The sequence below is a fragment of the Tachypleus tridentatus genome, chromosome 4, assembly GCF_004210375.1.
Source record: "Tachypleus tridentatus isolate NWPU-2018 chromosome 4, ASM421037v1, whole genome shotgun sequence".
NCBI classification, from domain to species: Eukaryota; Metazoa; Arthropoda; class Merostomata; order Xiphosura; family Limulidae; genus Tachypleus; species Tachypleus tridentatus.
Window position 1 is genome coordinate 69,846,664 of NC_134828.1, and position 14,415 is coordinate 69,861,078.

At 33.8% G+C, this 14,415-nt stretch overlaps 1 protein-coding gene across 2 annotated transcripts; it reads right to left on the reverse strand.

Annotated features, from left to right (window-relative positions):
- Positions 1-350: 350 nt before the first annotated feature.
- On the reverse strand, positions 351-13,835 carry LOC143249385 (coiled-coil domain-containing protein 169-like). Of its 2 annotated transcripts, none has more exons than XM_076499147.1 (7): positions 13,683-13,835; positions 12,774-12,859; positions 9,918-10,028; positions 5,693-5,739; positions 5,276-5,374; positions 3,747-3,898; positions 351-978 (listed from the first exon to the last, which is right to left on the reverse strand). In XM_076499147.1, exons 1-7 carry the CDS (start codon positions 13,766-13,768, stop codon positions 852-854), a joined length of 708 nt encoding a protein of 235 aa, XP_076355262.1. In that variant the 5' UTR covers positions 13,769-13,835; the 3' UTR covers positions 351-851. The 2 variants fall into 2 exon arrangements, with proteins under 2 accessions (XP_076355262.1, XP_076355261.1); XM_076499146.1 differs by having other exon boundaries at positions 9,918-10,031.
- Positions 13,836-14,415: the final 580 nt, after the last annotated feature.

Below are 14,415 nucleotides of genomic sequence, written 5' to 3' on the forward strand. Positions count from 1 at the left end.
GGTGAATAGGTACTGCAAACAACAACAAACTTGAAATTTTTAGTGTTAAAAAACGCAGCGACAAAATTGTAGGTGGCGTCTCCAGGGTTGGAATAATTCTATCTTATATTCCTTTTTTTTCAGCATTTTAAACCACATAATTTCGATTTGAACCAATACTTTATATACAACTGTATATGTTATTTAATCAAAAAGCATATCTTACTTGTAACTGTAGTTTTTTATCTGTAATTATTACAACAGCGTACGTTCAAGGCACTTCTCGATAATAAGAAGTAAATTTAGTTTGAGATAACAGTAAATATGCGCTTGCATTAGAACAAAGAAATATACAAGAGCTTTTCACAAAATGTTTTCACATTGTTTATTACAATTTAACGATAAAGGCTTAAGAGTAAATAATCGCATTAATAATAATAGTAACAAGAGTTTAGGGTAAATCACCTAACCTAATCAACCAAATTGTCAGTAGACAAGACAAAAAACGCTGGCTAATTTCGTATTTATAATTTAGTAAATTTCACTCACGAATTAAGAAAATACATATTAATAATAATAGGCGTTTAACAAAAACAAAATAAATAACATGAAACAGATGTTTTCAGCAGACACCAAAACAAAATTATACAATCTTTATTATTAAAATAAGCTTTTAAAGAATTTTGCTTTTGAAAGACTTAAAACGCCATATATTAAGTATACCAAAAACAAGTTGTTGGTAACACTGAAAGCCTATCAAAGAACACATATTCTGTATACAGACTTTAGATATTTAGTATTCTGCCTTATTGTTATTATTATATAAATGTATTCTCTCTAGTACATTCTATCAGAGCCAGGTCTGCAGTTGACTAGCCCTCTTCTTCTGGCAAATTTTCTGTATCTGGTGTGTCCAGCTTGGGGAGACTACGCACAGCTGCCGTCTTTTTGATTGGTCCTTTTTTGGGGTCAATTACCCGTTGATCAGGTGAAATATTTCTGCAAGAAATGTTTTTTTTTTATAGTTATAATTTTATACAAAAGTAAATTAACTGATATGTTTGGATTTCACGCAAAGCTACATCAGGGCTATATGCACTAGCCATCCCTTAATTTAGCAGTGTAAGGCTAGAAGGAAAGCAGCTAGTCACCACCATCCACCGTCAACTGTTGGGCTACACTTTTACTTGGGATTGACCGTACCATTAATACGCTCCCATGGCTGAAAGGGCAAGCATATTTGGTGTGACGGGGATTCGAAACTGCAACACTTAGATTATAAGTCGAGTGCCTTAATCATCTGGCCATACCGGGCCGTAAATTAATTGAATTGAACTAGAAAATAGCAAAGGAAGCGAAACAATTTTTTCCAAAATTCTCTCTTAGAAATCAAACAACATATTTATAACATATAGCACTATAACAAGGTATTCTTTAGTTCATCAAACGAAGATACTAAAGCAGATAGTTTAAATAAAAATAAATAGTTTCGTAGATATAGATAAAAAAAGTTCTATTGATAAAACATAATTTTTATAAAATGTTATTTGGTTTGTTTTGAATTTCGCGCAAAGCTACTGGAGGCTATTTGCGCTAGTTATCTCTACTTTAGTAGTAGTGGACCTAATGGGAAGATAGAAAGTCAATACAATAAGCCGCCACCTCTTGGTCAACGTTTTTTAGAAAATTTAGTTATTGACTATCACATTATAACGCCCCCACAGCTGAAAGGGGAAGTAAATTCTTGAAATGTTGTATGTGTAGCTATGAGATTATTATTTTGCCCTTAACAACAGTAGCATTTACACCCAAGAAACTACTTTTTACTTCATCTAACGGCCCGGCATGGCAAGGTGGATAAGGCACTCGACTCGTAATCCGAGGGTCGCGGGTTCGAATCCCCATCACACCAAACATGTTTGCCCTTTCAGCCATGGGGCGATATAATGTGACGGTCCATCCCGCTATTCGTTGGTAAAATTGTAGCCCACTGCTAAACTAGGGACGGCTAGCGCAGATTGCCCTCGAGTAACTTTGCGCGAAATTAAAAAACAACAACAAACTCTTCATCTACTGATTACTCATTAATAACTGTTTTACAGTCAGAGTTTAACGTTGGTTCAGTGTTATTATGATATTCATAACGTAATATTCTGTGAAAAACTGTCTTTCTTAAGTACGAATTTTAAAATGTATTTGCATATAATAGTAAATGATGATTTAATAGTTTTAATGCTGATATTTCACACTTTATATTTTACTTGTGGAAAGATGATAAAATTCACTGTTCTATGTATTATTTAAACTCTATTTAGGAAGAATAGTCATCATAGATAACAAAATTTAATGGACTTTAAAGGTAGTGTTTCAAGGCTATAATGTACTCCTGTATTTAAAGAAAAACAAATAAAAATTAAAAGGACAACATTAACTCTAGCAGGTTATTTTTGGTACCCTTTTCAAAAACTTTCTTTTTAATATTTTTATACAAATTTCCTAAGATAGGGTCCGACATGGCCAGGTAGTTAGGGCGCTTGACTCGTAATCCGAAGGCCACGGGTTCTAACCCCTGTCACACCAAACATGCTCGCCCTTTCAGCCGTGGGAGCGTTAAGATGTAACGGTCAATCCTACTATTCGTTGGTAAAAGAGTAGCCCAAGAGTTGGAAGTGGGTGGTGATGATTAGGTACCTTCCCTCTAGTCTTACACTGCTAAACTAGGGACGATTAGCGTAGATAGCCCTCGTGTAATTTTGCGCGAAATTGAAAAACAAACAAACCAAACTTCTGATAGGGAGCGTGGTAAGCATACGGACTTACAACACAAAAATCCGGGGTTTGTTTCCCTGCTGTGAGCGCAAGAGAGGGCCCAATATGGCTTTGTTCTAAATAAAACAAAAATAATCCTGTTGGAAAAAAATGTTCTTTGGTTACAAATGATTATGTCAATAGTTCATGAACTTAGAAAATCTTGTATCCTGCCAGATTGTGATTGTGATTGTTTTTTTATAGCAAGGCCACATCGGGTTATCTTCTGAGTCCAGCGAGGGGAATCGAACCCCTAATATTAGCGTTGTACATCCGTAGACATACCGTTGTACTAGCGGGAGGTATATCCTGCCAAAGAAATAAAAGGAAAAAATAAAAAAGTGGGTGAAACTTCGAGTATTCAAAATGCAACACAAGTTTAAGCAGTCTGGCATGGCCAGGTGGTTAAGGCTCTCGACTCGTAATTCGAGGCTCACGGGATCGAATCCCCGTGACACCAAATATGCTTGCCACTTCAGCTGTGGGGCGTAATGATGTGTCGATCAATCCCACTATTCGTTGATAAAAGAGTAGCCTAAGAGTTAGTTGGTGGTGGGTGATGATGACTAGATGCCTTCCCTCTAGTCTTACACTACAAAATTAGGGACGGCTAGCGCAGATAGCCCTTGTGTAGCTTTGCGCGAAATTCAAAACAAACCAAACCACAAGTTTAACTAACACAATGTTAGTATCGCTTTGGAAAGATCAATATTTGTTACTTCTTTATGCTGTGTCAAAGCATACTCAATATGTTCTATTTTTTGTATAAAGTAGGTATTTTCCTGCATTTTGAAATGTTTAACTTCAGTATGTTCATTGTCATTAGATTTGTTTCCTTTCTTTAACAAATTGTGTGTAAAGAAATGCATTTTTATTTCTGGGAGAACTTGATTCATGCATTGTGGACACAAAAAGTTTAAAATATAATAAAGTATCTGAATAATGCATAAGAATTTTACATATATCTGAGACGACGAGGACATTTTGCTATAGAACCACTCTCGCTGGTTTCTAGAAGCTTCAAGCGGTTCCTCATGGCCTCGAGATTCAACATAGCATCGGTAATCTCAGTCATGTAAGCCTTACGAGTGTCGTTGTATTTATGAAATTCCTGAAAATAATGACATTAATATATTCTTAACAAATGCACATATAACGACAGAAGTAATTATAACTTAACTCATGAAATAAATTAAAACCAGTTTATAGATAAAATCTACACAAATATCATCTGAAAACTGTAGCGTTGAGTTACATTAGTTCTCGTTAACTTAACTAGCTAGTTGATTTGTTTGTCAACGTTCGAGCAAAGATACTCGAGGACTATCTACGAAAGTCAACCTTAATTTGGAAGTAATAGAATGGAGGGAAGGCAGCTAATCAACATTAACCATTGCCAACTCACAGGTTATTCTTTATCAATTAATAATGGAATTGACCGCATATTATAATGCGATTCACAGGATTGAACCCACTATCGAAACCTGCTTGCTAGGACTATAAATTGAGTAGATTCTGTTTAAATATAAGTCTTTGTGCATCAATGAAACATGTAACAAACATTGCGATAATATAATTAACACGTCAGGGAGTAGTAATATTTAATACGGTTTTTCGTTCAGTTAAATTTTAAACACTTCAAGAGAATTTTAAACTACATACGAAGATAAATGAAGTACCGTTGCTCGTCCGTAACGCATTTTCAAAAATTCAGAACTTGAAACATGATATAGCAGTCTTCGTATTTACCACATACATTAAACATATTGACAGTATGATTCTTACTTCCCTGACGAGAGTAAAGTGATGTGTAAATAAGAGCAATAATGTTTTTATATTACATCTTACTCTTACTGATATAATCTGTGCAATTACACTTAAAGACTTTCAGTTATTATTTTAATGGTAAATAATTTTCCCCTGATAATTCTCCTGCTTTTCATCCTCAGCCTATTTATATTCAGGAACAGGCCATGACAACGCACTGAAAGAGTCACAAGGTATAGAATAACATGTACGACATGGCAACATTAAGCAGGGTACAGTAGGTATAGAATAGCATGCACGACATGACAAATCTGTGCAGGGTACAATAGGAATAGAATAACAGGTACGACATGGCAAGTCTGAGCAGGGTACAGTAGGAATAAAATAACGTGTGCGACTTGACAAATCTGAGCAGGGTACAGTAGGAATAAAATAACGTGTGCGATTTGACAAATCTGAGCAGGGTACAGTAGATATAGGATAACATGTACGACATGAAACCCTAGACAAGGCATACTGTATATAAAATATCGTGTACTACGATATGACACCTCTGAGCAATAAGGTACAATAGATATAAAGTAATACTTACGACATGACAACTTTGAGCAAGGTGCAGCACGTGTAAGATAACATGTACGATATTACAATTCTGAGAAAGGTGTACTAAGTGTCATCATAAAGTATCCGTTTCCTGGAGACAACATCAAGTTTTACATACTTTTGATTCTTGATCAAGTTTCCATTCAGTGTCACGAAGCTCGTTGTATAGAATGTTTCGGTCTTTCTCCAACTGCTTCAGGTATCGCAGTAACTGATTCTGGAAGCAACAAAAACCATGTTTACCAAGCAGTCCCAGTCTTTGACTATTGTTCAACTTTTTCTTATTGAATGTGGCAATAAATGAAATGAAAGATTGGAAAACGTTGCAGCAGAAAATATCTGGTGTATTATTTATTATAATGCACTAATACGTTCCTAAAGATAATTTTCAAGCCGATGATAATTTATTTAAGTCTGCTTATAATAACGGAAAATCTAGGTATAGAAACTTAAGACTCGTGTGAGTTGAAGTTTAGTATTCTTCTAAATAAAATAAACTGAAAATTATAAACGTTTTTATTTAACTCTATTTTACCTCAGACAAACTATCCAAATCCAGGTCCGCCAGCATAGCTGTGACACCTTGGAAAAAGGAATTAATGTATTATTGAAAAACAAAAAAATCATGCTTACTAAATAACTACACTTCTTCCGTTGATCGGGAATAAATATTATTGAAATTATTACGTTATTATAATTAAAAAAAAGTTTTATTTTCTTCGTGTTTTGAAATTCAATAAAAAGCATCTATGCTGAAAATCTCAAACACATTATTTAAATATTTTAAACAAGTTAATTGATTATTTCGTACAGAAATAATTTAAAATAATGATATTTAAAGTTTACAACTTTTTAGTAGTTAACATAATTTCAAATATACCCGTAAATTTAGATTTAATACCATACTTAGAGATGTCATAAAACTGTTAGTAAAACGAAACTAGACAACCGATTCCAACTAACATAAGAAAGGGGCATCTTTTTTAAAATGAAACTTTACACTATTTCCCAAAGGCCCCTCACTAGTACAATGGTATATCTACGGATTTACAAAGTTAAAATCAGCGGTTCCATTCCCTTCGCTGGGCTCAGCAGATAGCCCTATGTGGCTTTACTATAAGAAAAACCCACACACGTTTCCCAGAGATGTATTCTGTTTAATACTGAGAGTATATAATAATTTTTAGAAAAAATCTGTAGATGTTAATATAATACAATACTTCTACAGAAGCAAGACGTCGTATTATGGGTGACATATTTAGCATCTAAATACATGTATTTAGTTCACAGCGAATTCTCATCCATTCCACGTGAAGTGCAATGCCGCAGTGTAAGAGTTAGAACTGGAGGAATATGTCACAGCCATTTCGAAAGAAGAATGTTCCTATAGTGAGATTTGTAAATGATGTGGAACAACAAAAACATTTTGAAGGAAGGATCTTACAATATTCTCAATGGAAAAAAATAAGTCACAAAGTATCACATCCTAGACAACCCGAAACAATGCTTTCGCCCACAAAGTGAAGGGTGTGGCGATGACAAAGAATCTTGACTCTGAAAACCATTGTGATTCAAATAGACCTATCTTAGTCGTAAACAAGATAAGTAGCGAGGCTATGAAGCTGTCAAAATTTTAAGACGAAAAGTTCACAATCTTCCAGCCACACTTCGAAATTAATGAGCGTTTCCACGCGAAAAATGACATTTCGTTCAAGTGTCTAATACAGCTTCAATAGACTTTCGAGTTTTTGGGCTGCTTAAACGTGATTTTGACGTGAAAAATTTATGATCCAAAACTGACCTCGTCGTTCTTTACGAGTACTTGTGAAAGATCGTTATTTTAATGTTATGAACCCAAATTAAGCACTTGGCTATCTAGTTATTTGTTTTAAAGATTTACTACATGATAGTTTATCACAAAATTATTACACATTAAGTTAATATCCCTCAACTTTTGTTATTAAAAGCACAATAGTGTGGGATGGTAATGTTATTTTTATGTTCCAGTCACATTCTGAGAAAGCTGGACCCGTTTTTCTTTAAATCTAAACAAAAGATTCAACAATAATACAGGGTGGCCCGTAAGTCCCTACCCATTCTTATGTTATTATGTTATATTCAATTACGCATATACAGTATACCCTCACCTATTCGCGGTTCCCCATTCGCGGGTTAGGCTCTTAACCCTATCGCATCGTATGCCGGTATACCAGGCTAGCGTCATAACGTCATAAAAACAAATGCTCGGTAAACCGGGTTTTTGTAGGTCATAGAGACTAAAAGTGCTTTTCGAGGGTATGTCTGTATTTACTCTCTCAAGCAGTTTTATCGATTGACGTCTTTATCGAACAATTATTACTGAATTCTACTGTACTGTATTATTATTACCTGAACTGTGCGTACTGTATTTATCTGTCTAAGTTTGCCTTTAAATTTGTTCCACTTTCTGTCAATTCTAATACATGTGTTGTACGCATAGAAAATGACTTTACGGTACAGTAATACAGTATGGGTAACTATACTATGTACGTTTCTTTTTGATTAAAATATTGTTGCAGTACAAAATTAAAATGTGTTTACATTATCATTACTACATTAGTGAAATACATGACTGCATGCAATATTACTACATTATTACTGTATTAATGAGTAAGAGTGTCTTTAGAAAGTGTCTGGGAAGCATTTAGTACCGTATATTATCTCATACATAGAAGTTTTAAAACTGCATCCAATATTCGCGGTTTTTCGCTATTCGCGGGGGGTAAAGAACGTAACCCCCGCGAATAGCGAGGGAATACTGTATTATAAATTTGTTTCTTTTTTTCAGAGAAATATGGCCGATGTAAGCCCATTTACACTTGAAGAGCGTATTGTGACATGAATGTGGGTACATGAGCGCAAGAATACTGGTGACACCACACAGATACACTAGATACATAAGATATATGGATGGGTAGGGACTTACGGGCCACCCTGTAGTTCGTGTTGGTTACGTTCATCAGTTTTGCACTCAGTTACAGTAGTCTAAGTTTATTAATACACAACAACGTTATAATGTGTCACATCTTATTTCACAGTGCCCAAAATTTGTTTATTATTTGTCCACTGAAAGTATCGAACCTCCAACTTTACTAACATAACCTTTAAGACTGCTGTTGAGCCATCGAAGTGGGGTGTTGTCATAAATAAGACAATAAATGTTGTTATTACGTGTAAAGATTAACCGCGTGCGCGTGCACTTACGTAACGCTAACGTAAGCCTAGCGAGTTCATACTCAACCAGTTTTATTGACGCGTCTTATGCCAACCAAGAAATTTCTTAGGAACTAATTAAATCTCTGATGATGATGACCTTTGATCCTTAACCAACAATATAACCTATTTTATATATGACAGGTGTTAACAGGTTAAGGACACAAGTATTACTTCGCAGGTGTTTCCGGAGATGGTTTTGGCCTGAATCAACAAGGTTCAACAAAAAAAATCAAAGTAAAACAACAACAAAAAACATGAAAGCATTACGTAAATACAAAAGAACAAATCAATAAAAACGACGAAATATGAAGAACTTGTTTGAACATTAATTTCTTCTTTTCTTATGATATACCAGCCTTACGTTTTAATAATTCAACATTTTACTATAATTCATTTAGTAATTCATAATAGTACTGGCACATGAGCAATAGAAAATATTGCAACGCAGTCTTAATCAACAATAATTATATGACGCAAATAGTGCAAACTAATTCTTAAGGTGATAACGGCACACTGTAATGGAAAAGTAAAAAGTATATGATACACTTACTCTAGAAGTGTTACAACACAGTAACTCCCTCTTCCATGTTGGCTCATCGTTCAATCATTTAATCAAACTTGTGCATTTCCGAGGACTTTGGAAGTGTTACGACATGGCATATTCTGCTTTCTTGATGGCCAATCTGCTCATCAATTCTTCAAACCTAATTCTTGCAAACAATGTACTTGTCGATTTTTAAGAATTTGTTATGCCCATCCTTAACTAAAGGTTTATATTTACTTAAAAAACAACAACTCGTTATTTCGGAATGTTATCTATGTCTTCTTTAAATTCTGTTTTACTACTTTTATCAGTAAACATCTTGGTTGCCATCTTTTTATGGTGTCACTCAAGTGATTTGCACAATTACCAATGACACACAGTACGGATGGGTGCACAATGTTTTGTATGTGAGTTAAGATTAAACTGAAGTCCACACGTTTTTTTTACTAACTTTGTCACAAAGACTCAGTACTAGTTTAGACACATTCACCTGCGTCCTCCTTACAGCCATTTTAATAGATCTACTAATGTGAAAACCGAATTTTTTTATGCTTTCTGGTTTGGTTTGTTTTTTTATATTTTGCGCAAAGCTACACGAGGGTTATCTGCACTATCCGTCCCTAATTTAGCAGTGTAAGGCTAGAGGGACGACAACTAGTCATCACCACCCACCGCCAACTCCTGAGCTACTCTTTTACCAATGAGTAGTGGGATGAACCGTCACATTATAACGCCCCCACGGCTGAAAGAGCGAGCATGTATGATTCTCTCTTTATTTTGGGGCTGGGTTCATTGCACCTCTTGTTCCCCAACATTTATTTCGCTACTGAAAGCTTAAGAATCCAAATTAATATAAGTATACATATTCATATTTACAAAAAAAAAAAAAAAGAATATGATTTTTTTCGTTTTTCAAGTTCATAGGAAGCAGTAAGCGCTGGATATTAGCTCCTTCTCTTACCTTCTGCTGTGTGGTTGCGTGCAGTTTCAACACGTTCACGCAGCCAGTCACGTTGTCGTTCTAGCTGACTGTTTACCTCTACTTGAGTGTAATACCGAACTTTCCACTCATCTTCTGGAAGAAAGAGAACCTTTGATCAAAAAGGTTAATTGTTGTTTATAATATTTCAAACTAAAGTACAGTCTTAACCAATATCTGTCGTTTTGAAGAATCGTGGCTCAAAATAAACCAACCACTTCAAGCTTGACCTTATAGAATTACGCTTTGTGGTCAATTTGTGGATGTGCGTAATATAGTTTTACCTAAACATAAAATCCTAGAGAACACAGATATTTTAATGGTCAGTCTTATAGTTCAATCAAAACGCTTTGCAATAAAAAAAATGGTGTTTCATAAAATGACTAATATAACTTTTCAGAAAAAAAAACATTTTTGTATCTCTTTAACGAATTAATTTAACCACCTCTAATTGAAGAGGTCAACGTTACAGTTCATATACAGCCTTTAGACTGAATAATTGTAAATTAATTTGTTTAGTTACAATCGTTACAAACGAAATATTTTAATTGGAAACATCAGTAAGTAAATATCATAAAATAAAACTCCCTTCCCCGTTGTTGTTTTATTCTCGAGCAAAAACTATGGAGAAGACCTTTACATATTTTACAATTTATTTATGTATTATGATTGTAACTATATTTTGAAAAACATACTTTCAATTGCCAAGGTACAATATAATATCAATCATTCTCGTCAAAGAAACGTTTGTATTTCGCTGTTTTCATTTGTTTCTTTAATTATAAACTGTGCTACATCTCACACACCAATAATACAATTTTTTGAAACTAAATTTATCCAAACTTAGTCTCAAAAGAAAATATAACACTAAATGCCGGATTACTTTTCAACACTCGTGATGGGAACAACACAAATAACCCGTTGTTTAGTCTTGTGCTTTACTATAAATGAAGAACTATGTGCCATAAGAAAATACCGCCGGGCATGTAAAAACTGAGTGCGTTAGAATAAAATTTTTAGTGCCATAACATCAAGCAGATGGTGCGCGAAGCAGAGACGCGTCATTTGTGATCTGTTATATTATCGCTTTCTCGAAAATTACGATATATTGATTATAATGAGACAAAACGAGGTCCTTTGTGAGAGGAGATTAATGTATATTTTGTTATTTTATGTAAAATAGTTCCAATATTTGATCAATACAAAGAAAAAACGTAATTAAATACCTTGCGGTGAATAGTTTAGGAAGGCCATTCCTAGGTTTACAATGTGAAAACTATAAAAACAATGATATCTGATAAATACGTAATTCTGTGAAATGCAGATATCATGTGACTAAACTAACATATTGCAAAGTATGTAAATATATCCTGTTCATAGAACTTTTGAAAATGTGATTGTGGGTTTCTGTACTAACAAACTATGAATAAACTGGTTATGCCCAACACACAGCTATGCTACTTTTATGCTTTGGGTTTCAAAGTGTAGTCTATTTTAAATTATCACAGACTAAGTTACTAAGAACAAATGTGATGCTTTGACTAAAAATATTTTGAAGGCATTTAAATTTGACGTGATTTTTGTACTCCTTGTGCTCTCGTAAATTATAATTTTGAAGTGAATTGAGATGGAAAATTGTTTCCAAGGTGACAAAGAGTTTATTGTGAGGAGGAATAAATAGTTACTGAAGTACAATCTTGGTAAAAGACTACAACGAACTTCTAGAAATCTTGTTTTGGATGTGATGCTTTGACCTCGGACCTTAAGACTCATGCAAACATTTTCAGTGTAGTTACTAAGTAAATGGATTGAGTTAAATCCCAGGAACTGTTCATTATGTAGAAGAATTAACAACCTTTAGTCGCTATGATGATCTATGCTGATTAGATAGATTTGTGACCATGCTCAGAATATATGCTTATTATATTCTATAATTCACCACAACATTCGTTCATGTAAAAATATCTGTAGCTTCAGTGTGTCTAATCTTTATCATCAGTTACAGTCATCAGTTACAAGACGAAAGCCATAGGTGCTGCTAGAGCTATTTTATCATCAGATGTGGCAGAACGAATCTCAGGAGAAAAGGTGCAAATGTTTTGAAGTCTTACGTCAACTGGAAGTGCAGAATAGAGTTGACTAGACTGATAATCTATTGTTTACAGCCACATTTTGTTCTGCTGCTCAGGAGTCAGAGCCATACGTTTGTACTTAGCCTCTTTAATGATACAGATATATCAATTATTGGTGAGCTTTTTCATTAATTGCTGCAATTCAATGACAGGAATATAAAAATCTTCCAATCTCATTCTCTAATCAGTTAATATTGTTATGTATGACTATATTTGACGTGTTGCACGAAACATCTTTCAATTTGAAAACATTAATACCTTTTTCAAATACAGTTGACTCAGATTCATATCTAGTTTTCAGTTTTAAATATTCTAGAACTTGTTAATGTGATTTTAGTAATTTATCTGAGAATGTCAAATCTATTTTGTGAAGTAATTTTAAAAGGTAAAAACAAAACAACAACAACATACAAACAAAAAACAATCAAATGAAAATTAAGAACTTTACCAACCAAACTATCATAGCAATTGATTTTATTAGAAATGTAAGTAAAGTTGAAATAATTTTAATATAATTTTAAAAGTTACAAGCAAAAGTGCTCTGAAAGTCAAAATTATATATGAAATAAAGTCACTTATAGCTCTAACTGCGTTCGACTTTTAGGTTAGATTTTGATATCGGAAGAATAGTGAATTTTCAGCTAGCATTAACTGGGTTTTAATTATATGAAATTTGAGCATTTTAATAAAACTTTCAGACACTCACCATCCCCAAGATCAGAGTTTTCTGCTTGCTGTTCCAAAGTTTCCACACTCTGTTCTAGGTCCTCAATGGACTTTTCTAAGAAATCCCTGAACAAAAAGAACCTATTAACAACTTTTTGCAAAAGCACTCAACTGTGGCTCTATCTATTTATTTAATTGTAAAGTAATGGAAGTAACTTTTACTGTTACTTTCAAATTTCGAAAAGTGGATTACTACTAAATAATTTCTTAATTTCTGTTGTTTGAAAACAAAAATTCACTTACAAAACTCCCAATGATAGTTAATCCACAGCCTTGGTTGTCTTTCTTGTAAAATTTAAAAACTGCTATATTATTGTGAGAACTCTTATCGTTCGTAATAACTTTATAGAAACAGTGCTGATAGAAATTCTGGTCTTTCAATCTGCCGAGATTAGAGAACAATTCATATTTTTGAAAAAATGTGAAAACTGTTCAAATGCAAGCATTTATTTAAAAACTCTACTAATGTGTCTGAACATTATGGCGTCATTCATCTTGTAGGTTCGTTTATAATTTGTTATATGCCATTTAAGTAATTTTAGTTGTTCTTTTGTAAACACGTTCCTCAGTGAATTAGCGGTAAATTTATGGGCTTACAATGTCAAAATGTGTAGTTCGATATACAGCGTTGGACAGAGCCTTAATAGCTCACTGTTGTGCTTTGCGCTAAAAACAACTTATAAACACTTCGTGTATAACGTAAAGACGTTAAGCTTAATCCAGATTAAAAGTTAATTCAAAGAATGTTTACCAGCTTTTCACCAACGTAGCGATACTTTAGTATGAAACTTCAGTAACTAGTATTATACAAGTATGCATGCAAATAAGATTTTTTTACTCTATTTCTGAGACACATAAAACAGGTATTCAAAGAAGTAAATATTCTCACTTCATCTTCTGTTCATTCTCGATTTCAGCGAGGAGTTGATATTCAGCAGCGTCATCATCGTTAATAGTTGGTGTCTTTCTCGGCATGACGTCTGATGAAACTTAAATTCTCCGTAACTATTTTATATAAACATACAACAACTTCTGTCACCATAGTAACTACAATAGGTAATCATGCTGTTTATGACGTCACTCAGTATAGGATCAACCATTTTCTCTAGCCAAGGGTTTGAGAATAACGAACAGACCAACCAAAACAACCCTATCAGCAGTATAAACTAGAGAACAAAGTGATGGCATTTCAAAATTATGGTGAAAAACGTGGATTCTTGATTTAATTTTGGGTCTGGTCATTAATTGTGATGCTATTAAATGGCGAAAATATCGAAATAGAAAATAACTTTTATCTTAAACATAAAGATGTAGGCTGGGAAATTGTTCTATGCTCACACCAGGAACCTAAGCCCAAACTGTAATGTTAGTAAATCCCGTGTTTACTGCTGATATTTAATAACATTACAGTTATGGCTTAGATTCCTGGCGTGAGCATAGTACAATTTACCAACCTACATCATAAACGCAAACTGATATTGAAGGGAAACAAAAGCAAATACATGAAAATAACATACACCGCTCAAACGGAGACCTCGAGATAAAAAATATCAAACAACCAAGTTTGATTCAGTTTTTCAACTAGCACGCAGTTTCTAGAATAACAAAGTGTTTTTACCATT